This window comes from Opisthocomus hoazin, chromosome 7, assembly GCF_030867145.1.
Source record: "Opisthocomus hoazin isolate bOpiHoa1 chromosome 7, bOpiHoa1.hap1, whole genome shotgun sequence".
Classification (NCBI taxonomy): domain Eukaryota; kingdom Metazoa; phylum Chordata; class Aves; order Opisthocomiformes; family Opisthocomidae; genus Opisthocomus; species Opisthocomus hoazin.
The window spans coordinates 22,719,450-22,734,213 of NC_134420.1; the positions used below are offsets into that span (position 1 = coordinate 22,719,450).

General features: G+C 43.1%; 1 protein-coding gene across 1 annotated transcript in view; it reads left to right on the forward strand.

Moving 5' to 3' along the window:
* Positions 1-13,980, forward strand: part of RRAS2 (RAS related 2) — a 47,115-nt gene extending 33,135 nt beyond the window's left edge. Inside the window, exons 3-6 of the mRNA XM_075426178.1 lie at positions 321-423; positions 2,826-2,934; positions 11,938-12,056; positions 12,524-13,980. Of these exons, the coding sequence (XP_075282293.1) occupies positions 321-423; positions 2,826-2,934; positions 11,938-12,056; positions 12,524-12,611 (419 nt within the window). The 3' untranslated portion in view covers positions 12,612-13,980. The remainder of the gene's footprint in view (positions 1-320; positions 424-2,825; positions 2,935-11,937; positions 12,057-12,523) is intronic.
* The last annotated feature ends 784 nt before the right edge of the window (positions 13,981-14,764 follow it).

A 14,764-nucleotide genomic window follows, 5' to 3' on the forward strand; every position in this document is an offset into this window, starting at 1 on the left:
TAAGGGCAAACCAGCAAACCTCCCAATCCCCATCCCCAAGTTTCTCTGTGCGTTTTCCAGCTGTTTCAGCTGGCTGCGAGTTAGCAGAAGTCCACCAAACTTTGTCATTCACTTTGTTTGGTAGGTCTTGAATTGTTCAGTCAGTCCAGGAACTTGTTGAGAATCTTAGCAGAAATCCAGTAGTATCTGTGAAGAGTGATTCCTGCTTAGTTACAATGTACAGGAGAGGCTCTCACAGTATTCTGTTAGGAAGGATTTTTCTTCTTGGTCTATAGTCTAAGAATACAAACTGTAGTAATCAATGTTTTGCTTATGTTCAGTTTTGGATACAGCGGGACAAGAAGAATTTGGAGCCATGCGTGAACAGTACATGAGGACAGGGGAGGGTTTTCTGCTTGTTTTCTCAGTCACCGATAGAGGAAGGTAAGCCTGTTGTCAAGTTATTAAAACAAGCAAGTTGTAATTAATCTTAAATTCCTGCTTATCCTTTACTGAAATAGTCTCAAACAGAAACATTAAATAGGCGTTCACTCTTAGATTCTGTGGTGTGATGCTCTTTCAGCACTGATGAAAACCCATTTTAAACCAATTGCGTATTGAAAGTATCTGTCTCTTGCAATAGGTGACTTGAAAGCATACACAAAAAAAATGACAGCTCCATTCAAGCACGTCATTACAGTCCAGAATACTAGTCTCCTGGAATTGACAGAAATTTAAGCTAAGGGCAATGTGCTGTGATGTCTGATCAGTTCTTAGAAATACTCCCTTGCTGTGTGCTCATCAATGTCGAGTGGCTGGCTCTGGGTTTCTGCACGGCTGTGTCCAGTTCAGGGTACGTCTCTGCACTCTTTTGCAGGCAGTGCTCCCTCTGCTTGCTCCCATGACTTGGCTGGAACCTGCATAACTGATTGACTGCAGAGCTGAGATGAAACATACCTTTTTAGAAGCTCACGGAGCTTGGTCAGGTGGCTCCTGATCATTAAAAGAGTAGGAAACTGCCATGTACGTACAGACAAGCACTTAATATTTTGGCTGTGATTTTCCTGTATTTAGCTTATCAGATATGTAGTGAGTAAGGAGAAGTGCTCAGGGGTCTGTCCTTCCACTGGTTTCAAGTTGCAACAGAAGATCAGTAAAATGACAAAACACTTGTCTATGACTTTTATTTTTCCTTACAGATTCAATCTAGGTTCTAATAAGTTACTTCTGATGTCATTAGCAGCTCTATCAATAATGAGAATCAAGATAAATATTCTATGGAGCATGAGCATGTTTCGACTGAATCTGTATCTTGCACTTAAGAATGCTGCTAAATGTGTAAATTCATCTTGATGTACTGTCCTGAAGAGACTGTTACATTTCTGTCAGATCTGGGTCTGTAGATTGAAGACAATACTGAGCACTCATGTTAACATAAATTATTTTACTACAGAGGACTCTAGATTTTTTTTTTTGAAGTTGTCATGTGGACTCCTTGGTTTGTCTAAAAATCTTAAGTTTTTGTTCACCCTTCTGGCTAAGGGTCTGCCTTGATTTTAAACATATCTTGACACATTAAATGTGTACATTGCTCTTCTCTCTGATATCCTTCGAAGTCTTCTGAGGAGCAGAGCGTAAATTTTTGTTCTGATATCCGCTTGATTCAAGACTTACGTTGGCTGTTAGTGAAGTATCTGCTAGCGGTGTCTGTCCTGCTTGTGCTGGAAAGTAGTTCTGAAGCAAGCAAAAATCTAGATGACATAGTTGGTAACTTTCAACGCTGTTCCTCCAGTTGCTACAGACTTCTGAGCAGCGTATTAAGACAGCATATCTAAATGGAGGTCCAGCTACGCTTTGTGGCATACCTTCTCATTCACCTTTCTTATGACTGCTTTGTATGGATGAGGTGGATTGACGTTGTCATACCTGACTATGTATTTTTTTTAAATGCAGTTTTCTTACTAATTATTGTCTTGCTTTTAAATTTTAGTTTGCAAATCTAAGTGTAAATGCCTTTAGACTATATGCTTTGGATTAAATATATTGCTTGGGAAGTCTGTGCTCCAAAGGTATGTGGTTGTCTGCGAACACCTGTGCTGAAGCTCCTGATGCAGTGATGTAGCTTTAACAGTGTTTACTTGAAAGCAGTGATTTTTTTTTTTTTTTTTTCTTCCAATAATCCTTGTTTAGGCCAGAATTAGCTTGTTGAATATACTGTCCTTGGAGCAACTTTCTGCTTTGCTCACCTTCCCTTAAGCACTGCTGGAATATTCCTTACTGTTTGAACAGCATCAGTACCTGGTATAACTTAGTTGGTAATTGGAAAGCTTTATGATTATTTAGCCCTGACATTTTTCTGTTCTTCAAGAAATAAAATTTTCCAGCTTTGATAGCTTTCCCCCAAAATTCCTAGAAGTAGCTGTGGAGGTTGCCAGATGAAATACCGATCGCCAGGGTCTCTAGACTGTAGTTAGAATATTCTGGCTAGAGTTGAACTCCAAAGTTAACATTTGTAGCATGGACCGTGGTTGCTTGATTGTCTGCAACACATTGGCATCCGGGTCCCTGTAGACTGAGACGCAGTAAGCGTTCTGTTTACCCTGCAGCCCCACCGAAGTCCAGTGCGTAGCACTCTGCTAACGTGAGGGTTTTTTTAGTTTGTGTGTTGAATGATTCTCTGATGGGTTGTGCTGTGGTAGTGGATGCTGGTGGAGTGCCTGCAGCTGTCTGTGCTTGTGTGGCATGGCAGGGCAAGTCCAAATAGGTGACTCATCATTTCTGAACTTCTGCAGAACCTGAGGCTCTATGAATTAGTACACTGATGCGCTACTTTTATTCTTTTACAGTTTTGAAGAAATCTATAAGTTTCAGCGACAAATTCTTAGAGTGAAAGATCGCGATGAGTTTCCTATGATTCTAGTTGGTAATAAAGCAGATCTGGACCACCAAAGACAGGTAATTTATTTGCTATTAGTCACTGCTCTCTTTCTTTCCTACCCAAAATAGAGTCGGAACAAGAAACAAATGGACAAAAAAGTCATGTCATACTAATTCCAATGCAAGAAGCCCAACTACACTCAGTTTCTGTACTTGAAGAATCTTAGAAGCATGATGGGCATTCCACATACAGCACATCTTCTGTCTGACTCAGTGGGGTTATGTTAAGACCAAATCTATTCACATATGGAGTTGAGAGCTTTGTCATGACTTGGTTACTCAGGCATGAACGTGTCTAATTCCTCCGTTCTGTTACTCACCACAGCACGCTGTGCCAAGCAGAGTGCATTCCAGCACTAGCTCTAATGATCCTGAGGCTTCAGTGCTGTTGCTTTTACTGTTCGCTGCTGTTATGTATAAATGAGTAGCCATTTGCTGTTTTCTATTCATCCACTAATCTTCTGCATAACTGACTTAAAGCTTTAAAAGTTGGAAGCACGGCAACAAAATGACTGTTGTATTTATGTACCTTAAAATTAAAGCTTTGAAACTAGTAGATTTCAGCCTTACCTTAAGTTGTAAGAGAGCTTAAAAGGTTAGGTTTAGAATGGTTTAAAGAAGGAGCTCTAAATTTGTTTTCTCTGTATACTCTTGATTTTTTCATGAATCAAACTGATCTGAGCTAAAATGAAAATAACTACATCAGCAGGAAAGGAACAGGCATCATACTTGTATTCTTCTTCAGCAGCTTATTTCAGAAGTTTAGTGTTTGCTCATGAGACAGTAAGATGACACTTAAAGCTTGGTAGCACATACCCTATTCATTTTTGTCTGAAAGTAAACATTACCAAAACTGCTGTAATTATTTCAAGAGGTTCACAAGGAAAAAACAGCTTTAAACAATAAGATATTCTCAGATTTGTGTACCAGGACATGACTTAGTTTCTGTCCACAAGTGCTTACATAGGTTTTGTTCTTTGCTAAATAAAATCTTTTCTCTGTCAAAAAACAGTGACTGGAACAAGAAAAAATTAGGCTTGAAACAAATGATGTTGGAGTTTAGTGGGTTAGTACGTTGTTGTTGAATGAGTGTCTTGAATACTACATAAAACCTGCAGTAGAGAAGCGTGCCTGTTGAGCGTGCTGCCTTGATTGTCACAGTCTCTTTATCACAGAATCACAGAATGGTAGGGGTTGGAAGGGACCTCTGTGGGTCATCTAGTCCAACCCCCCTGCCGAAGCAGGGTCACCTACAGCAGGCTGCATAGGACCTTGTCCAGGTGGGTCTTGAATATCTCCAGAGAAGGAGACTCCACAACCCCTCTGGGCAGCCTGTTCCAGTGCTCCGTCACCCTCAGAGGGAAGAAGTTCTTCCTCATGTTCGGACAGAACTTCCTCTGCTTCAGTTTGTGCACGTTGCCCCTTGTCCTGTCGCTGGGCACCACTGAAAAGAGTCTGGGCCCATCCTCCTGACACCCACCCTTCAGATATTGATAAGCGTTTATAAGGTCCCCTCGCAGCCTTTTCTTCAGGCTGAACAAGCCCAGCTCCCTCAGCCTCTCCTCATAGGAGAGATGCTCCAGTCCCCTCATCATCCTTGTAGCCCTCCGCTGGACTCTCTCCAGTAGCTCTTCATCTTTCTTGAACTGGGGAGCCCAGAACTGGACAGAGTACTCCAGATGGGGCCTCACCAGGGCAGAGTAGAGGGGAAGGAGAACCTCTCTTGACGTGCTGGCCACGCTCCTCCTAATGCGCCCCAGGGTCCATTTAGCTTTCTTGGCAGCCAGGGCACACTGCTGGCTCATGGTTAACCTGTCGTCCACCAGGACACCCAGGTCCCTCTCTGCAGAGCTGCTCTCCAGCAGCTCCGCCCCAAGCCTGTACTGGTGCATGGGGTTGTTCCTCCCCAGGTGCAGGACCCTGCACTTGCCCTTGTTGAACCTCATCAGGTTCCTCTCTGTCCAGCTTTCCAGCCTATCCAGGTCACGCTGAATGGCAGCACAGCCTTCTGGTGTATCTACCACTCCTCCCAGTTTTGTATCATCAGCAAACTTGTTGAGGGTGCACTCTAACTCTTCATCCAGGTCGTTGATGAAGACATAAACAAGGCTGGGCCCAGCACTGACCCCTGGGGGATACCACTAGTTACCAGCCTCCAACTAGACTCAGCGCCACTGATGACAACCCTCTGAGTTCTGCCATTCAGCCAGTTCTCTATCCACCTCACTGACCACTCATCCAGCCCACACTTCCTCAGCTTCCCTAGGAGGATGTTACGGGAGACCGTGTCGAAGAATCCTAGAATCTGTATAGAAAGATCATGACAGCATAAATACCTGTGCTGAAAGATACTGTCTTGAAAGAAGATTTCACAGAAGTAGCTCACAAACTCATCAGAAGTAACTTTGTGGTCTCACACATGCACAGAGCTACCAGCCTGTCCCCAGGACAGAAGTGAAGCTCTTTCACTCTTCAGTTACCATCACGCCCCCATCGAAATTCCCAAGTTTAACCTTGCGGGTCCTGGAACGTTATGTACTTCATCTTATGTGCAAATATTGGCATGAAAACCATGTAGGTGAAACTGAGCTGTTCTGCAGGCTGTAGTTGCTGAAGGACAAGCATCCAGGTGATTTGGGAGGGAAACATCATCGCTGTCAGCCCGAGTTCTCGGAGGATGCCTGCAAATGTAGCTGGTAATCTTGTAGATCCATTTCTAGAAACAGTTACCAACTGTGTTCCCTCCCCTCCACCCTCCTGATGTTATTGCACCACACCTGTTTCTCTGCCAAAGGAAGAGAGAGGTGCTGGTCCCCTTTTCTGCTAGTCCCTCCCTCCCTGATCATTCCTAGCTGCGTTTTCAGGTCATGATGGGCTGGTACACACTCAAGCTCAAAGCAACTGTTTTCAAATTGCTTAACTTCACAGTTCTGCTGCTTATATCTGAACACAAATAAAAGTGTAAGTCCCCAAAAGCTCCTTTTGCTTTTTATGGCTACATTAATTGCCTTAATTGATTGGATGCTGAGGAGCATAACTTGGTGCTATCCCTCTCACAATTTACATGCAAATGGGTGGATTTGTGACTTCCATCATAAGTTGAGACTTAAATAGCTGTAGCTGAAAAAGCACTTCTAGGTTTGCTGGAACAGCTGCTTTTGTGTTCTTAACTCTTCCCTGACCCTTCCCTGTCACGTGGTGTGTTTCAGTTGGCCTGAAGTCAGTCTGCAGGTACGGTCTGGGGGTGCTGAGCTGACAGAATTGCTCTGCAGAAGGGAGAGGCTCTGCTGGAAGAGGGACCTCACGTTCCCAGTCTTCCCTTTGCTGGCCCTAGCTCTCACTTGAAGCACGTTGAGCTGAATCATCTCTCTGCACAGGGAGGAAAGCAGATGAGCTGGAACGGCTGTCTGGGACCTGTGTGACTTAAGTCAGCTTGCAGAGAGATTTGAGTGCCAGTGCTCCACTCGAAGCATGGGAAGGGGTGGGACTGTGGCTTGGAGCAGAGCAGGGAGGAGCTGGGGTGGGGGTACGAAAGTGAGACCTCGCCTTTTGGCAGCAGCGAGCAGTTAGATGTTACCAGCTGGCTGTTAAATGCAGCCAGTGTCTCCTATTCATCGGTGGGGTTGTTTCTGCTCTGTCACGTGAACCCGCGACGCAGGCATCCAGTCAGTCAGTTGGACCAGCTTGCTGTTCTGGCTCCAAACTCTTCTTGCTGCCACATCTCCCTAAGTGTGGAAGAACTTCAGCCTGACAAGCAGGGTCATCCTGCTCCGGCTACCAATTTGGTACAGAGGCAGCTGCGATGAGAGGTTGGGGGGCAGAGGCGAGAGTGCTCCCTCGCCTAGGTTAGGAGTGCTGGGGGGAGTGTGGGGCATCCCCAGGCTGTGACCTGCAGGCAGAAATGCCAGAAGTGTCAGTCCTCTGCCTTTCTGCATTTTCAGTCTGCAGGTGTGTCAGACCTTGCTGGAGTTGCTCTGTAAACCTAGTCAGCCAGGCTGGAGTGTCACACTGCTGTCTGCTTTCCTAGCTGGCAGTTCTACAAGAAGTTGTCTTGCTCTTTTGAACTTGTTCCATCACAGATGTACTTTTTGCAGCTTCAGAATTTAAGTAGCTTTTGGAGAAATTCAGGAGGTTGGGTATGAGTTTTTAGAGCAAAACTGCTTGTACTAGGCATCTGCCGCCTGTTCCTGGAAGACAGGAGGCAATTGAGTGAAGCAGGGGAGAACACAGGCTGCCTCTGACAGCATCAAACTAAGTTAATTTAGCGTGTGTTCTGATCAGCAAGCGATACTCAGTAGGACTAACACACATCTTCCTGGAGCCTGAAAGAGTTAAACGTGTGTAATTTGGATGTCTCAAGGGTCTGACCACACCTTTATGCAAGTAACTGTGTTTCGTAGCTGACGCAGTACAGAGTACTATCATTATGATACCATAAATTTGGAAGCAAATGATGCATAACTGGTAATCCTTCTGTTGTGACAGCTGTTTCTCAGGAAACACGTGAACTGGGTTGTACAGCAGAAGTGCACAGATGATGGTATGATCTTGCTGAAGTGTTAGGAGCGTACCAAAGGTGCAGTCTGAAATAGTGATGGTAGTATACTGCAGGTCAACTCACAGGGGATTTTGGAAGAAGAGAGGTGAAGGAGGGAGTTTGGAATAGCGGTTTGCTACGGTAATGACTGTATAGATAGAGTTCAGCAGACTTTTAATTTTGTGGCCTTTGTGGTATGCCAGGTAAAGTTCTCGATATCTATACATCACGTTGACAAAGAAAAATGAGTTGTTAGAGGATGAGCAAGCATTAATCTTTAGAATGCCCTTGTATGATAAGGAATAAACTTACCAATGTTTTCAGATTTCCCAGTCAGAGGTGGGTGATTGAAACCAAAATCAAAGCAACCATCTCTTGTTGCTCTGAAAGTACACACTGTGTAGCGGTCTTTGTCTTAAATGGATCAATTCCGTACAACTCAACGCTGGATGTTTCTATGCTAAGAAAATGCAGTAGAGCACCAGGTGTTTGCTAATAACCACTACTGACAGAGGAATAGACTTGTCGGTGCAGGATATGTTAACACTTTCTGTACGTATCTGCTAGCTTAAACTGAGTCAAGTCTGACCATTCCCCAGATGGCAGGGTTTCAAGCAAAATCCACGTTGCAACAGGAAAGTGCTTGGGTTCCCTTAAATGAGAGTGTGTGCTTTTGCCTTGTGCCTGAACTAGTACAGTGACCTAGTGCTAAGATCATCTGTGCTGCTAGAGACCTTTCAAGCAAAGTTTTAGAGAGGTCCATGTGACTTCAGTTTATGCACAGATAATGAGCAACACTGACGATCCCAGGCAAGCAGCCTCGTGCTTTGACCTTGATCAGCATCAGCTTAGATGCTGGCAAACAAGCAGTTAGTGTATTGATTTTGCAGACTTGCTGCTTCACAAATGGCTTGACTTGAGATGGCTTGGTCCAGGGGGTGGATGGGTACAGGGACCTGGGTGGTGGCCTACCCAAATTAATTAAAATTCTGTTTGGGCCTTTCTCTTAACTATTGTGAACTTCTATGAGAAGGTGTGACAGTGACTTCTTGAAGGGGTACATTTTATGGCCATATACAGTGATGTTCTCACAGCTGGGTCATACCTTCAGCTCTTCCAATGGCTTGTCTGGTTTTGAGCTTTACAGATAACTAGCAATCAGGCATCTGATGCAGTGTTTGAATGCAGCAAGTCAGTTTGTTTGAACATGTCAGTGCTTCATAACCACAGTCTGTGTGTACCAGAGTGGCCTTTCAGATGAGAGCGTGGACAGGACAGAATTGGTGGAAGGTGAGCTGCCCCTCCAGGAAGGCACGGTGGCAGCCTGCTGTAAGCGTGAGCCAGCAGCGCTTGTGGGTGGGCCGGTGGGACAGCAGAGCAGGAGGACAGATGCACTCCTTGGGAGCGATGGAGCTCTCTGCGGGAGTGAGCAGCGTTTCTGTGCAGGGAGTTCTGTAGCGTGACGGCGAGGAGGTGCAAATGGAGTCCTCTGGGACTGGAGGAAGCACGTAACTGTGACCTACTGATGCGAGTGCAGCATGGCCCTTGGTCTGCTGGAGTCCAGGCAAAACACAGGTGCAGTGTTAGGGTTGGCAGCCTTGGAGAGTTACCTTAGGTGGAGGAAGGAGTAGAAACCTCAGAAATGAGTGTGTATCTGACAGTTCTCCAATAGCATAGTGAAGAGGGAGCGCCAAGTGGGACAGATTCACAGGATTCTTGCGCAGATGCTGCCATTTCAGTAAAAGGGCTGTTACTTGGGGAGTTGAGGAGTAGGCTTTCGCAGGTTTGACTTGCTCACTCACATCTTCTGTAATGGTGTTTAATTTGAGAAACTTTTACCACGTCTGAAGAGCGTGAATGAATGATACCCAAAAACAAACAGTAAAATATCCTAAAACAAAGGATAAGCATTATGATTCCCGTTCGTATTCAGCATTAAGCTTACCAAAACTAAGAGAATTTTCACTGCAGAACCAACACACACATGTATACACACAGAGTTCCTACCAGAAAATCTGTGGTTCTCTTTACTTTTGTCAAAATAAAATAGTGTTCTCTGAAGAAGGATTTAGTTTTTATTTTGCTGATGAGGTTTAATAAGCTCTCCCATCACACTTACTGAAAAGTTTGTCATCACACAGGGTTGTCACTCTTCAGAAGAGAGCATAAAAAGATGTGAATTAGTTTTTGTTTTCAGCTATTTCTACGTGACAACTACATTTCCCTCAGCTATGAAAATGGAATGGGTGCGTTCTGGCCTCTAATGTACAGCTTGGGCCCTGCAAATGCTTCCGCAGCGTGCCCAAAACCAAGTGTTTTTTTTAAACTGACTTCGTTGAAATCACTAAAACTGAGCATAAGCTACTTGAAAATACTCTTGTAAGATGGACAAAGATTATTTTGGAATTAAACATTCTAACAAGTGCAATAAGGGCTTTAATGTCTCACCTGTAGCATTTTAAATGCAGAAAACTGGGGAAGTGTAGCTTAACTTTATTACAGTGTTAGTTTGACTTGTACCTCTAATGTGCTTTAGATACATGGTTACTACTTTGTTATTGTACATCTAAAAACGGTTATTTATTTTTATTGGACTTCAGCCTCTCACTTGCTGGGCCTGCAGCAGACTGAAGGGATGAAGAAAAGTGGGTTAGTTTGGCAAGAACTGCCATATCCAGGGTGTTAACTGTGTAAAAATGTCTTGGAAGCCCCTGATGCAAACTTCGGGGGATTCTGCAACGTCATCAAAGTGCCGTAAACCAGCTATGAATATTTGTCAAAATATGGCCTTCCTAAGCTTTGGAATAAGGATATTTCAGCATCTGGGGGTGAAAGGCAGAAGTGGGTTTGTTCCAGCTAGTGGAGCAAGAATCTTGAATCTTAGTCAGTTTTCAGACACTGATGGAGGACTGCAGGATGCCGGTCATGCTCGCTTTGTGTCCTGCTGTTAAAAATGCTGCTCCTGTCATTGGTCTCGGGGTCGGGTTGGCTTTTGGGTTCTTTTGGCTTCGGCAGATGGCAATAACACTGAAATAAATGTAGAATTTCCATGAGTGTTTGAGATCAGCGGATGCATCCTGAGCTACTCTAGCTAATGGCACCAGCTGCTAGGGGCTCCTTGCAGAGCTTGCTGAGGATTTGGTGGGAACAGCCCTGCGTTCGGCGGGAAATGGCTGCGTGTAATACCAGCGGGGCTGCTAGGACAGAGGAACTGAACGTGTTGAGGTGCTGTGCGTGGAGGCCCTCAGGCTGTGTGTGCAGCTGTTTGGAAAGCGTTTTGCAAGCTAAGAAGCACTTCTGTATCTGGCACTGTGGTGAACACTCCCACTGATGCTTTTCTGTTTCTATATGTCTCCACTGATGTGTAACTTCTCAATCTAAGTGAATATCTGAGTGCTTTTTCAAAACTAAATTAAAAAGCAGCCCTTTTATTTTTGTTCTTAGCATGTCAGTCCTCTGCGTGCCGGTTTAATGTTTTTCTGTGAAAGCAGTGTAATCTTTGACATTTTGTCTACTAGCCATCGTCTTGGCAAGATCTGTTGTGCTTCCTTTTATCACTGAAAGCTGCCCTCTCCTCCCCGGCCCCATGGGTGACCTTCCCGGTAGAGCTTCGTGTGCCTTGCACTGCTCAGGGCAGCCTTCTCTTGTCTGACCTCGCTCCTTTCTGCTTCGTCCAGAAATGTGCAACAGTCTCCTTCAATTTTGCCCTGTGACCAACTTATTCCTCCTTCCTGCAATGGTCCACTAGCTTCCTGCCTTCTGCTTCGTCACTTTAAATTTTATACCAGCTCCTTGTGACGCACATTTTCTTCTTCATCCTCTGTTGTCCTAAGGAGTCAAGAGGTGGACAGGGTTTCTTTAGTATCTCTGGATAGCCTGAAGTCTTCATGGATTTTTAGATCTTTTGTGATTTAAACTACATTTAAAACTGGCTGTATTAATATTTTGCTATATCATAAATTGATTTTTAATGACTTTATGTAAAGATTTGGAAGCTAAACATCAGTTCTAAAAGAAAAAACAGTAGTAATTTGATTTTTTTTTTTCCCTCTAGGTTTAGCTGGGACAGGGAGAAGGTGAATTTAGCAATAGTATTCACAGTTCTGCTAGTAATCCAGCAGATGCTGGCTGAAGCACTTGCTTTGAGGAGGGGTGAGGGGCTCTTGTCTGCCTGTGAAGGAGAACTTGGTCTTGTTATGCAGAACTAAAGGGAAGAGAAGGCAGCTGCAGTGAGGGAAATTCTGCAGTGGACAAAGACTGACCCTCCAAGGAAAATTTTTTTAAAAAGTCTTCACTTGCATTTTAAAAGGCGTATTAGGTGGATTTGTTTCCCATTTGTTCTGCGTGGACAGTGTGGAACTGTTCAGTGGCCAAATAAGTGTTACTGTTTGAGGGAAAGAGATCCTTAATGTGTATGTGCAGTGTCTACTGAGAACGAATGTGCCTGCAGAAGCCTTGAACTTAATGACTCATGTCTGTTACAGGTGACACAAGAGGAAGGTCAGCAGCTAGCACGGCAACTTAAAGTAACGTACATGGAAGCCTCTGCAAAAATCAGATTGAATGTAGACCAAGCTTTTCATGAACTTGTCAGAGTTATAAGGTATGATAACTTAACACCAGATAATTAATGCTTCTGCATTTATGGACAGCTACAGCAAATGCATTGAAATGTAGCAGGGATCGCAGAGAAAATTCTGGCTGCTGTTACCTGTAAGCTTCAACCAGTGCTCTCTGTTAAAAAGTATTCCTGTGTAGTAGGAAAAATGTTTACATGAATGTAATACGTATTTGAAAGAGAATTTCTAAACCTTAATCTCTAAGATTTAATTCATCACCCAGTAAACAAGCCTGATAAACTGAGATTGGCTTCTGTAAAAAGTGGTGTTTCTTAAAAAAAAAAAAAAGCAGACCCAAAAAAACTGTCACTCATTTAATCAATAGTTTGAGTGGCAAAAGTAAGTCCATCCTCTATCTATAAAGTGTAAAAAAAGGAACTTTAAATACAATACTTATTTTTATTTAACTGAAAATGATTCCATGAATTTAATTTGAAGTCTCTGTTTCCAGGAAATTTCAAGAACAAGAGTGCCCTCCTTCACCAGAGCCAACACGGAAAGAAAAAGACAAGAAAGGCTGCCATTGTGTTATTTTCTGAGAATCCCAAGAACCAAGCTATCAACTGCCAGATTATTTTTTTCTTTCCATCGTTTTGCATCACTTCTGGTATTGGTCTAGCCTTATATGTGCATGTCCTAAAAGCGGTCACCAGAATAGCCTTAGTCCAAGAAGCTGGCAGAATAGTTCTTGAAGAAGACTCAGTCATCCTGGGGCAGACTTCAAAACAAAACACTAAGGCTGCTTCTTTAATACCACAGTTCCTTCCTTCTCTCCCTTAAGAGCTTGCACCTTGTGGAGTTTTATTCGCGAAGGAGATGAAAAAAAACCGTGTAGGACAAGGTGTTGGTCATGCATAAGTTGTCTCTTGTGAATTAATTTATTTTTACTTCTGACATTTCATTAGCTATTACAGAGACCTATATTGAAGTACAGAGAATACTTTTTAAAAAAAAGGGGGGGGGGGTGGATTGGCTTTTTTGCCCTCAGTTAAATTAGACTTGAGTATTCAGCTAGCCTTAAGAAACCTACACTGAATTTCATTGTCAGCAAAACTTTCATCTCTCATTTGTGCTGCAGTTTTATTTCAGTGGCCAAAACAGTCTACTGTATTTATTTTATGGATCCAGAACAGTTGCAGGATGATTACTACTACTATTAGGATATGGCCAAATACCTGAGCTCCTTCTGGATTGAGGCATTTCAGCTTACTAAGAAATTTCACACCATTTGTTTGGAAACAAATTGCGTCTTCCTTTGTATTTCTGGGTAAGGGATTAAGGAAAACTAAAATTGTAGCTGTTTTGTTTCATGTGATACAAAAATGAATTTGATCTTTCCATTGTCAGAGATGATTAAATGTTTTTGCTATATACTTTTATACATTATTTTCTTATCAAACTAGTTAACAAGTATTTTTATATGTTTGTAAGCAAATATGCTTTCACAGCATAACTTGTGTATATGTAAAGATGAGTATTTAATTCTCACAGTTCACTTTTAACTGACAAAATGTGGGATTTGCCAAACTGTGGTAAACTGCTCCTTACTCTTCCGGTTGCACCCAAGAATGGCCAACGATGTGCCTGCCCAGCACACCCATAGAGTAAAATCTAGTGTTGTGTTTCAGTGAATTTCAGCATCCCTTACTAAAGACTGACCATTATTTGAATTATGAAATTGTAAGACTTTTAACTGATTGTTTAGTTAAACTGTGGATGGTTGTTTAATTCTGAGTTCTGTGGATTGTGTTTAAACAATTCAAGAGTGTGTTCCCTGATATTGAAATACTGAGTGGTATTGCACAGTTGTCACCTTACTGAATGTGTCCAACAGTTCTTTGAAACTTGATTATTAAGCAAACCCTTGTATAACTTCAGGTGCTAGAATTAAAGATGATCTAACCATTATCGGGGGGTAAGCACATTGCCTCTTTCTGACTCTCTTCCGAAACCTGAAATTTTGGGGAGTGGGGGGAAGAAAGGGGTGGTGGGACCTGGTTAGGAGTCAGATGCGCAAGTCTGCACGACCTTTCTTCAAGCTTGGAAGTAAAGAGAAGCCATTTCGATTTAAATTGGGATAGATGATAATAGCTGCGGTTCGTTTTGACTTGAAGGATGCCGTCAGTGGTCCAAGGAACAATTCTTGTGTTTTCAGGCTGTGCTCAGTGTCAGGTGCTCTGCCGTAGGTCTGTAAACATCTGCTGGGAAAAGGGTGCTTGAACAAGGTCCAGTTACCTTTACAGCAGCAAAGTGTTAAACCTAGAAGTAACACCATGCGTAGCAGAGGAAGTTGTTTGTGTAATTTACGTTAGGTTGTGTAATACTCTTCTGAGAGTGGGTCGCTTCCCCCCCTGCTCCCCTCTAAATGAAGTTGTTGGTTGATGAAAGGCTGCTTATGAATAATGTGCAGGAGATTCGAACAAGAACTTACAGGGGAAGTACAGTTGGGAGACGGATTACATTTTTCAAGTCAAATGTAAGAAATTACAGCGTGTAGCAAACACCGCATGTTTTCTGCAATATGTAAAGCTCTCTGGAGTTAGGTCACTGAATGTGTGGCGTTAGGATGAGTGAACACAACAAATTACAGCATGTATGTTGAGACTGAATTCATGAGGTGCAAATATCTTTAATTTTCATCAGTTTTTTTTCCTTTTTTTAACCTTTTACTCATGATAGATTGGTTTTAGAA